At 38.4% G+C, this 10,988-nt stretch overlaps 1 protein-coding gene across 2 annotated transcripts; it reads right to left on the bottom strand.

The window, feature by feature from the left end:
- Positions 1 to 5,943: 5,943 nt before the first annotated feature.
- Positions 5,944 to 10,978, bottom strand: sco1 (synthesis of cytochrome C oxidase 1). 2 transcript variants are annotated; one of them, XM_033643737.2, is made up of 7 exons: positions 10,672 to 10,978; positions 10,041 to 10,160; positions 8,037 to 8,127; positions 7,667 to 7,864; positions 7,470 to 7,562; positions 6,564 to 6,679; positions 5,944 to 6,451 (listed from the first exon to the last, which is right to left on the bottom strand). In XM_033643737.2, the coding sequence occupies exons 1-7, from the start codon at positions 10,840 to 10,842 to the stop codon at positions 6,317 to 6,319; spliced, it is 924 nt and encodes a 307-aa protein (XP_033499628.2). In that variant the 5' UTR covers positions 10,843 to 10,978; the 3' UTR covers positions 5,944 to 6,316. The 2 variants fall into 2 exon arrangements, with proteins under 2 accessions (XP_033499628.2, XP_033499627.2); XM_033643736.2 differs by having other exon boundaries at positions 10,041 to 10,163; positions 10,672 to 10,969.
- Positions 10,979 to 10,988: the final 10 nt, after the last annotated feature.

The raw sequence follows: 10,988 nt of genomic DNA, 5'->3' as shown, positions 1-10,988 counted from the left end.
TTGTAACCCTTCAGACTGTCCATTAAAAAGCAATGAATGCTAAAGACGACAGCTTAGAGGGCTTACGGTCCCGACACGCTGGGCCTCATTTTCTGGGATCAGGGAAGATTAGGTCTGTTAGGGCATCGCTGAAATTCTGGCATTGGTTGATTGGCTGTCTGGAGAGCCCAGTTGATCACACACATGACTGTTTGGGTTTAGTGTCGGGAGCAGCCGGGCAACATTTAGCACATTCCAGACAGAGGCAAGGCTCTGGTAAAGATTCTTTTGGCTATTGTCTTTAAATGTTTTTGATTAATATTTGGCATTATCATCGTGATCTGTCTGTGAGGTCTATAAATCTGCTTGGCATCTGTTTTATTGTGATGTGTCATATTGGTTGTTATGTGTGCTGCCTTCCCTTGGTGGCTGCCTTGTATGTAAAAGCGGCATAAGAGAGTTTGAAGTTGCTAGTATGCATCTTCAGAACTGCTTGACAGATGGTCGAATAGCTTCGCAAACCCTCCTCCCCAAATGCCTTTACCTTACAATGAGGTCAGACAACACATCATACGAACTAGTTCTGAGCGAGCACACCCCAACCATATCAAAACTCAGTCATGTTGCATTATGGGAAGTGTAGCATTCACTGTTTTTAGAGTGTATCTGCCTCTCGTATGTTCCACAACTTTGTGGTAGTAGACTTTTGAAGGACTACTCCATCTAACTCAGAAATTGTGCACGAATATCCTCTGTCATCCTCCATGCAGACCATCCACACATCCCTTAAAATCATATAGATTTTCACTCCCGTGCACCCTTGTTTTTTTAAGTTATTATACATTTATTCATGTGTATTTTTATTCAGAATTACTGAACTACCTTGCCTTCAGACTACTAAAACAATTTTTGCAATTCCTCCTCAGAGCAGAGGATATTACATGGTATTCTGGTGGGAAAGAGCTGTATGATATAGGCATTTTGTCTGGCAGTGCATCACAGACAGTCTAATTGGTGCTGATTTAATAGCTTCTTAATGTCACTTGAAGGTCTGGCAACAGCTGCAATTATAATTGGCTCTGGGTAGACAAGCATGGCACGGGCAGGCAGACTTTTACAGTACTCCGACCCCTCTGTCATGTCTCGACACGACAGCAAATGTTTGTGTGGACGTTTGACTGCGAGGAGGCCATGAGATGTGAATCCAAGGGTCACGGGACAAGAAAGAGAAGAAGCAGGGAGAAAATCTCTCATCAGCTGGTAGTGTGGTGGAGAGGCTGATGTCTCACCCCGGGGGGAAAATAGATCTGACGACGGGTGCATCTGCACAGGATTAGGGGGTCAACTGGAGGGACAAGGACCAGCCCGGGAGTAAAGCTACTGCAAACTACATACTGGATAAATATTTCAAAGAGCCCATCCAAACAGATAGAAAACATCTGACTTATGTCAAGTTTCTCTCCATCACAAAATGGATGGATGCATTTTAAAAACATTTACATGTTACACAAGTGTTGTATCACCTATAGGCTGCTTTCCTGGATACAGTTTCAATCCAGCTTCTTCACTGATGTGTGTTGTTTACAAACCTAAACTGCAACAACCATGAAAGCAAGAACTAAACACTATTTGGATTGACAGTACGATTGATCTGCCCACGAGCGGGTTGATTGTGGGAGGTGTCGGTGGAGCCCAGAGGCCTCGCAGATCAATCATGCTGTCAATCCAAATGAAGTTTAGTTCTTGCTTTCATGGTTGTTGCAGTTCACAAACAAAAAACAACGTTGCGACTGAAAAATGGATGGAAAATACAGATTTGGTGTGCTATGGCCTTCAGAGTATTTTGAATGCACTACTAAATATTTTAATTTGTTTTTTGGGCATAAAAAAATCATGTGCCATTTTATGCCAACAAATACATAACGTGCTGTTGTGATGTGATGTTGATCAAACGGTAACTGTTCTTCCAAAGATTAATGAAAGACTGCATTTTTTAAAAAAGTAATTTAAAAGTATATTTCAAAAACTCCTCATTTTACAATTGATTAATAAGCAAGATGACTGCACATGGGTTCTGCTGCTGCAGCCTTTGGTCTGATGTGACCAGTAAGTAGCATCTGGTGGCTAATGTTAGCTAAAGTTATCAAACTTCTATGAGATGTTTCAGTGTAACAGAGATTATTCATTCAGATTTAAGAGTGGTGGCACAGTGGTGCAGTGGTTAGCATTGTCACCTCACAGCGAGAGGGTTCCTGGGGTGGGGGAGCCCTTCTGCGCAGAGTTTGCATGTTCTCCCCATGTCAGCAGCGTGGGTTTTCTCCGGGTACTCCGGCTTCCTCCCACAGTCCAAAGACATGCAGGTTGGGTTGTGAATGTGAGTGTGAATGGTTGCTGTTTCTATGTGTCAGCCCTGCAACAGTCTGGTGATCTGTCCAGGGTGTACCCAGCCTTTCGCCCAATGTCAGCTGGGATAGACTCCAGCTCCCCCCGCGACCCTCAAAAGGATAAGCAGTTACGGAAAATGAATGAATGGATTTAAGAGTCTTCTCTGCTTCTGCTATTGTTACCCAGTGATTTAGTATTGTCCATTATGCCCTAACTGAGCCCCGAAGAGTGTGGTGCAGGAGTAAGTCCTAAAGTCCGGAAATGAGTTAGCATTTTTGCATTCCTAGTTCCCTCATCTCAAAATCAATGGGATTTTGAATGTGTTTTTGGTTAGATGCCTGAAATAAGGTCTGTGGTTATTACAAGCTTAGTAGACTTTTACGTTTTGTTCTACAACATAAAATACGTCGTGAATATCCCACTTGTGTATTTTGACACTTTTATGTGTCTTTAAAAAAGGCAGTTCCTAAAAAGTGGCTAAGGAGACTACAGCGTCATCATGCCGACTATGGACGATAAGGTGGCAATGTTATGCCACCGTAGTGTAGTTCGCTTTTTACTTCCGATGACTGCATTTCCGCTTCAAAAACATAAATGTGGTGTTAATTTGTGATGATTATCTTGCTGAGCAAACCTATAGGTATCATAAACTTTTGTTTTCCACAGTTTATTTTCTGCAACAATCCAAAATCCAATGGGAAAATCTTTTTTGACAAGGGAACCAGGGCGACGCTAAATTTCATGTTGGCCTACAACAAAAAAAGTCATCCCTGCAGCTCTCCATACTGCCAGCAACAGTTCAGCAAAAGTTACAAAGTCTTTCGCTCACTATTTTAAAGTTAATTAATTAAGAGAGAGAGACATCCTTAGAGGGGCTGGTAGGTGGATTTTGTTATATTTGGATAGAACCTGGCTAGCTTTCCCTATTTCCAGTACTTATGCTAACCTAAGATGACTTGATGCTAGCTGTAGCTTCATATTTACTGCACAGACATGAGAGTGGTATCAATCTTTTTATCCAAGTCTTGGCAAGAAAGCAAACAAGTGTTCCCAAAATGTTAATTCTTTAAATTTTCTCATAGTGCACACATTCTCATTGTGCACACATACTCTCGCTAATTGTTTTCACAGATGGTTGAAATTAATCTTGTTTAATTTCAAGGATTTCAGAAGTAACTAATCTGAATTTAAAATGTGTTTCAGAAAGTAGTTGTTCAACTTCTGTTCTTGTACCTGGTTTATTGTATCTGACCTTAAAGTGGCCTTTTTGAGTGAAACGCCCAGAAACAAATAGAATAAAGTCACAAGAGAGACACTGGAGGTGTTTTTTTTTTTTTTTTTTTTTTAAATTGTCAATCCTGAAATCAATTTGTTCCATTTTGAGCGCTCCATGTGACGGCGGTCTGAGCTGAAAGGCCTCTCTCCTCCAGGAATAAGCGTGGTGGTGTCTGGCTGCTGAGAGCTGAACAACTGCTGTGTTTGCTTTTCTAATCCAATTTCTAAAGGAGGACCGCAACAGGTGTGCAGGCAGAGAAGATATTAATAAATCAATACTGGCTGGTGGCGAGTTCAGGTTGGTATAAATGTAATATCCTCAGAATGTAGCGCTTAAATATTAATAGTTTTTTCCCCGCAATAAATTATTACAGGAAGTCATCAGCCTCCTCAAGCAAAAAGTGAGGCTTTTAATGATAATATCAATCTATGGTTAACCTCTGTCTGAAAGCAATTACTCATTACGGGTGAGCTCAGCCTTCCTGCCAACACTAATGTGCGAAAAGAGAAGCATTTTGAATTAAATATTCAGTCCAACAGAATGTGATTATTGCAGATACCAAGTACTGAGTGCACAGTCGTTACAAAAATAAAACATGACATCAAACTGCTACTATGAATTGCCCTTTTGGGATTAATAAATATTCTTAATCTGAATCTGAATCACTGTTAAACAGATCTCAAACAGATATCTTGATTGAGGACTGACCACATAAGGACTAAATTGAAAAACTATGTCAACGTATATCCAGTGGGAAAGCTAAAGCAGATAATGTCGTCATCCATGGTCAAAATTTCTGTCAAAATAGGATTGCACATTTTGGATATTTGACCCATAACTGCTAGAGAAACTTTTCTTTAATATTTCAAATAACACTGAAGGCAGTTTCAGTGTCAATATGCAAGTTTTAAAGACGATGTGCTCATTTAATATCATGTTCAGGTCGTCCTGCTGTAACAAACAGTGTTACTTTTTTTATTGACTTTCAGTACATACTGCAGATGCCCTTACGAAGTACATACTGTTGGGTGGAGAATGCATACAATTGGGTCATCCTACTTCATCCTAACATTGCGCCTTGAACTTCGACCCTCTTGCTATTATATCAATCTCACTCTATAGTGCGAAATTTGAAGTTAAAAAAAAAAAAAAAAAAGTATTTTGGAATCCAGACGATCTTAATGTTTTCATTTAACGTAACCTTGTAGATACAACAAAACTCTGTTGTTACTTTACAAGTTATAACTGCAAACACTGTAGAATCTAGCACACTTATATTAACAACAGTAAAACTGCATGAATTTCTCTTATTTTCGTAGTAATGTCCTTTTGTTGTTATTTGTTATCCTCATGATTTTTTCCCCGTCTGCCATCATCTGTCTGTGGTTCAGTTGCTTTGACATTTCTTCTGCTGTGCAGAGGACTGTGGGTCAGAACAGCCAGAAAAGCATGCGGCTTACATACTGCAGAATGTGGCCAGATGCAGTAGGACACTCTGGTATTTTTGGCATTCAGCATTTGATAAACTATGTACTGGGCCATATTAAATCTTTTTCTGGCATACTTAATAGTATCCTAGTATAGGTACTGGAACACACCCCGACAGTTTTAGGGCATCTATTATCTGAATAAGGGCTTTAGTTTTTCATAGGTCATGTGATGTCTGACTGAGTAGATGTACTGTTGGCCTGTGGAAACAGTTTTCCTGGAAGATATAAATTTCCCATTGAGATTAATAAAGTAATTAATCTATCTATCTAGGTACCTGTGAGTTAAGTTAGCACAGCTGCCTGCCAACCAAAAGGGTTCAAACACTCCTCTGACTGTGGTTTGCTGGTATATCTTCTTTTAGTCTCTCTTATATGCAGTGATGCGCTGTGTCTAGTTTTCGAATATATATTAACAATCTCTTGTTCCACTGATGTCAGTTTTTACAGCAATCGCACAACTTTTTTAAATGGCTCTTTCTAGGTCTTATTCCTCTGTATTTCTCTCTAAGTCACGACTATCTCTCCAGGTAAAAGATAAAAACTACATCCTAGCATTGGTTGAATTATTTGAATGGTATACGTTTCAAGAAAACTTCAGCATCTGAAAACAGGTGTAGTGTGCCTGGTGCCTTTTCTCCTACCACCACTGGGAGTCTCCACAGTCACACATTTTCATTTCATCCTACACATATTGTAGCCACTCCTGATCCATATTTTCTCACTAATCCATTAAGATGTAATGGTAACAAATTTATATAGTGCAAAAAAACAAGTACTGCCTGTCAGGCATTAAACATACATATATCAAAGGCATAGATGTTTTTAGATTTTATCACAAAATCAAATGTTCACGCTTCATTTTTACATCAGTCACCAGACATTTCCTCATTATTTGCATCAGAAGTCAAAGATATTGAGCTCATTGGTGTTGATTTGTTAATTTCTTGTCAAGGCCCTTGTAGCCTTTTCTGAATTATGTCCTTACAACAGCTGCATGAATGGTATTATGGAGAACAGTGTCAGACCTGTTTTCTTCTGCACACCACTCAGTGAAAGGAATGTTACTGCAGTCACATTAAGTTTGTTCGACAGTATATTCAAAATAAATACAGGGAGCCAATATAAACTGGCATTAGTGATTTAAGTTAACACCTGGGGACAGAAACTGTCAGTCCGTAGCTGCTGCTCACTTTGACTTCTTGTACTTCCTCATATGTGCTGCTATTGAGTTGGAGATCTCAGAACTTTTTTTGTTCTGTCCAAAATACTCCATAAATTCTCCGTCTGGTCCCACGAGGTACATGATGATGGTGTGATCGACCTGATGGCAACAAGAGGTGGAAATCAGATTTCATGGACAAAAGCTTTTATTTATCATCCTTGCATTGTTGTGACACGTAGTGCGAATAACAATAGAGCAGAATCTAACTCACAATGTAGTCGTTGTCTTCGTCCTTTGGTCCCTGGCTGTAATACACTCTGTAGGCTCTGGAGACCTGCTCAATCTGCGGTGTCGTTCCTGTCAGGCCAATCAGCTTTGGGGAAAACTCTGGGAAATAAATTAGATGCAAAAATAAGCAAGTTATCTCTTCCTTTGTTAATAACTGTGATAAAGTACATTTGATACCTGTGGTTAAATACATATCATTAAAGAACAGACACATATTTGAGGATCATTAGACATATTTGTGTATTTATCAAGTCTTGTACAGTTTTTAATTGTTACTTCCTGAGAATATGCCCCTGCTTTCTGGCAAAGTTGGGATCTCTCGCCCTAATCATAACATCCAAAATGGAAATAATTAATCAAAAATGTCATTTATTCTACTTTTCTGTTGTTGTTCTTTTAAGTACATCACATTATGTGCACTATTTTTGACAGCAATTCTTCTGAACAGTGCTTCATCTTTGAGGTGGAAAGACACAATGTCAAGTTCCAGAATTGTCCTGATGCTTTTTTAAGATGTTTTTCTTTTCGATCTATTTGCACTTTATAACATTCATACCAATTGTACTGTCTACTTACTGTAAGCTGCATTTTTAAGGGAAAAATAATTGGAAGAAATCTGCCGCGGCTGAAAAGTTAATCAAGTTATAGTCATAATAGAACCATTTCAAAGTTGGGAGTTAGCATTTAGCTACAACAGTTGCATTTAGTCTTAATGAGGTTTGGTGTACACGTACACAAACACACAGACAGGTATTTATTTTTAGGAAAACAAAGTAGATTATGGCAAATTTTAGGAAATTATGGGGATCTCACTTCCCTTATTCAACCCACTGTTGAACCACCACTTACAACATATATACACAACAGGAAATGTGTGTGTGTGTGTTACCTTTCACATATGTAGACAAGGCCTCTGGTGTGTCCCTATCAGGATCAATGGTGATGAGAAGAGGTGTCAGGTTTGGAAGAGATTTTATTCTATCTGTGGAAAGCCAAACGAGAATATGATGTTAGAGGGAAAATAAGATGCTGGACATTATATTTATCTTGTGTTTCATAATTCCTGATGAAAACAGTTTTTATTACCTATTTCATCCACCACTTCAATCATTTTCTCTAATTCATCGGGGCAGATGTCGGGGCAGTGAGTAAACCCAAAATAGATGAGGATCCACTGGCCGAGGAAGTCCTCACTCTTGGTGGGCTTGTTGTTGTGATCGATGAGTGAGAACGGGCCGCCCAGCGCCGGTCGACCTATGGATTTGGTCCGCTCTTTTTCAATCACTGCAAAATTTCAACAGGAGACCAGGGGTCATTATTGGTTAGCACCTTTATCGCTTGATTCAACATAAAAGTCAGCTTTCTCCTAACAGAAATCAATGATTTATTAATTTTTGGTTATTCATACTAACTTGACCGTAATGTGCACTATATACTAAAGTGGTAAAACACTTACATTCTTCTTTTTCTTTCTTGAAGTATTTCATCGCTCCGAGCAGAGTGCCTCCAATAGCAAATGTTATTGCTAAAGATTTCCATGTCACAGGCTTAAAAAGGAGGCAATGAGAAAACAAAATCACAGACGAGTCTTTAAATTTCAAGACAACTGCTGCTTTGGTTTATTTATGCTAAACCCTGCTAATCAATCTGTAAGCTCTTCTCTTCCCAGACCACCTGAAGCAGATGTTAAGAGATTCTGCTCTCTAACAAACTCTGATGAGGTTTTGTTAAATGAGAGAGCATGATGAAGTTATTTAATGTGTTACATAAACTGTAAATATTCCCTCTGTGGCTTGAAAGAAACCTGACTGTTATTTAGGGCTGGGTATTAGTACAAAGTATATTTATGTATGCACTAAAATAACCCAGTACCAAGTAGTACCCAAACTTCTCCAGTCAAACAAGACCTGCATTCAATCCCTTTTGTACACAGATGTGTTATTCTTCTATTTAATGTGACCTGTGATTGGCCCACTACCATGGCAGCTACGACCTATACCGTCAGTGGTGTGGTGAAGTCAAGCGCAGTGTATTTGACGGAGTTGCCAGCTCCGTTCGTGCGTAGTATGGTTATACTACACATTAACTTCATTCATATTATGGGTGTCAAATATAGTAGAAAAAAGGGTTTCAAATGAAATACTCCATTGGTATCAGTATCACTTTAAGGGCACTACTATTGGTACTGGTATCTTATTTTTTTTTAGGCGAAACCCAGCCCTACTGTAACTGTCCAAAACGATGATTCAAATGTGGTAAAGGGTTTAGAAACACTAAAACCAATGCATTTTCTGTGACTGCAGACACTCTCCACACTCTGCTATTAACAAGTGTTTATCTATCTCCACCTTCCATTTTACAATGTCAGTGTTATTTGAATGAAAGTCACTCTAACGACTTTTTCTTTACTCCCACATAGTTGCATCAAGATCAATTCAGGGTTTAGGGACATTGAACCTTCCGCTCTTTGAACAATGACTGACATTTTTATATAAGTGGTCTTATATTGCCAACAACATGAAACATCTTCAATATGATTCTCTAAATACATAAAATGGTTATTGGACAATTAATGTGCAACAGTTTTCTTATTTTTTTCTTAATTATTTTGGTATATGGTCCTTGATTTGTGGTAAAAGGGCAAAAAATAATAATAAATTATAATATATACATAAATTAGAATCATAAAATTTATTGTCACACAAGGGTGCAACTTTTGTCTTTTTTCAAGGCACATTAAAAAACAAACACAAAATGCATCAAATCATTACATCACAGCAACATACTGTATGTACAGAGGTTGCTACAACTTATATAATATAATAATATATAATTATATATAATAATATTTGTAGACCTTTTTTTTAGGTATTTACTGATTTTTTGATGGTGTAGAGGTTTCAAGAGGTTTCAGAAACTCGAATATCAAATACGAGACAGGTGGCGTTATAAGTTTATGCCAAGACATTGATTTTAAAATACATTTTCTTGTATTATTTTGAAACAAACACCTCATAACATTTGGTTTCTCTCCTGGAGTTTGAGGTCAACAGATTGCAGCCTTAATAATAATTACTATGCATATAAAGCAATCACTTTAGAAGCCTTACTATATAATATTTGCATTAGCCTTTGCAAACCCATATCAGATAAATCTGTGCACATGATTTATGATGTATGATCACAAAATTCAGACTGATGCGCTGGCATGGAAAGGCACCAAATGCAGTTACTATTGCTACAAATGGTATTGACAAATAACACCTCTGGTATCTTTAAATTTGACAATGCCAAAGTTAGTAAAACATTTTTGACAATACCTTAAACCTTTTTCAAACACTAAGAAAATGTGAATGCTCACTATTTAAGCCTTGAAACTGACCTCACAGTTAGTAAAGCTTTGATTTGAGTCATGGTAAACTGAGGGGTTGAAACTTAAAGAAAAACTTTTGCAGCTTACCCCAGTTTTCTTATTATTATCCCGTGATGAAGGTGGTGGAGAAGGTAATGAGGACAATGGTCTGGAGGAGTGTTGATAAAGCTGCTGAGCTGTCCTGGAGGTGTACCACTGACCCGCATTCTGCTATTAATAATGAGCAAACACGGAATAAAGAAATGTGGTTAGAGTTACAGGCTTTACTTCACAACATTTAACATTTAGTGTCTATAACAACTTCCAGGCATGATGCCAAACTCCATTCAAACTTTTGTTGATTTAAGGTGGTGTTACATGGTGGAGAGACAGGTGGCGTAACTAGAGATGCTTTCTAAATAATTAAGTCTTTTCGATACAGACAGCTAGTTCGGCTAGTATTTTGTTAGCTGTAGTAACAGTTTCATCTATCATTTAGACACTCTTGTGGCATTACAATACATTGTTAAGCACTAAAGAAATAAATGAGTTTTAACAATGACTTTAACTGACATTAGTGTTAGCTCACATGTTGTGTACTCCAAATTGTTTGACTATTAAAGTCGTGTTTTAGCTTAGAAATGTAGCTACAAATGTGTCAGAAATGCGTACGCTCATTTGCCACATTCCTAAATGGAGTCTGATGTTACACCTGATTAGACAGCTAGCTTTGACCTACCAGGCAGCTGTGAACTGTCCGCGGTGACAGTGTGTGTTTCAGTCCCGTTTCTCTCCGTAAAACACTGTGTGCAAGTCTGACAGTTTGGGTCTGGGTACATTTTCCTATGAGTTTAACATTACTGCGAAACAACCGGCACCCGAGGCTGTAATATAAAACACCCTGGGCCATGTCTGGACCTTCACACAGCCGCTGCTGTAACGAGGAAGCGGGGGTAAGTTTATAAAACGTGAAAGGTGAGGAGAAATACTGTATATAAACTACTGCTCTGGAGTCAGCTCTACATATTTGTGTTAAATCAAAATGGCTATTCAAAA

This window comes from Epinephelus lanceolatus, chromosome 18 (genome assembly GCF_041903045.1).
Source record: "Epinephelus lanceolatus isolate andai-2023 chromosome 18, ASM4190304v1, whole genome shotgun sequence".
Taxonomy (NCBI): domain Eukaryota; kingdom Metazoa; phylum Chordata; class Actinopteri; order Perciformes; family Serranidae; genus Epinephelus; species Epinephelus lanceolatus.
The sequence above is the reverse complement of the archived record's forward strand: the minus strand, read 5'-3'. Positions and strand labels throughout refer to the sequence as shown.

Coding starts and splice junctions, on each gene's coding strand:
- sco1 (XM_033643736.2), bottom strand. CDS start 10,842: ATGGCCCAGGGTGTTTTATATTACAGCCTCGGGTGCCGGTTGTTTCGC. Junction 8,128..10,040: donor ATAATAATAAGAAAACTGGG/GTAAGCTGCAAA, acceptor CTCCTTTTTAAG/CCTGTGACATGGAAATCTTT. Junction 7,563..7,666: donor TGAAGTGGTGGATGAAATAG/GTAATAAAAACT, acceptor GGCTTTCCACAG/ATAGAATAAAATCTCTTCCA.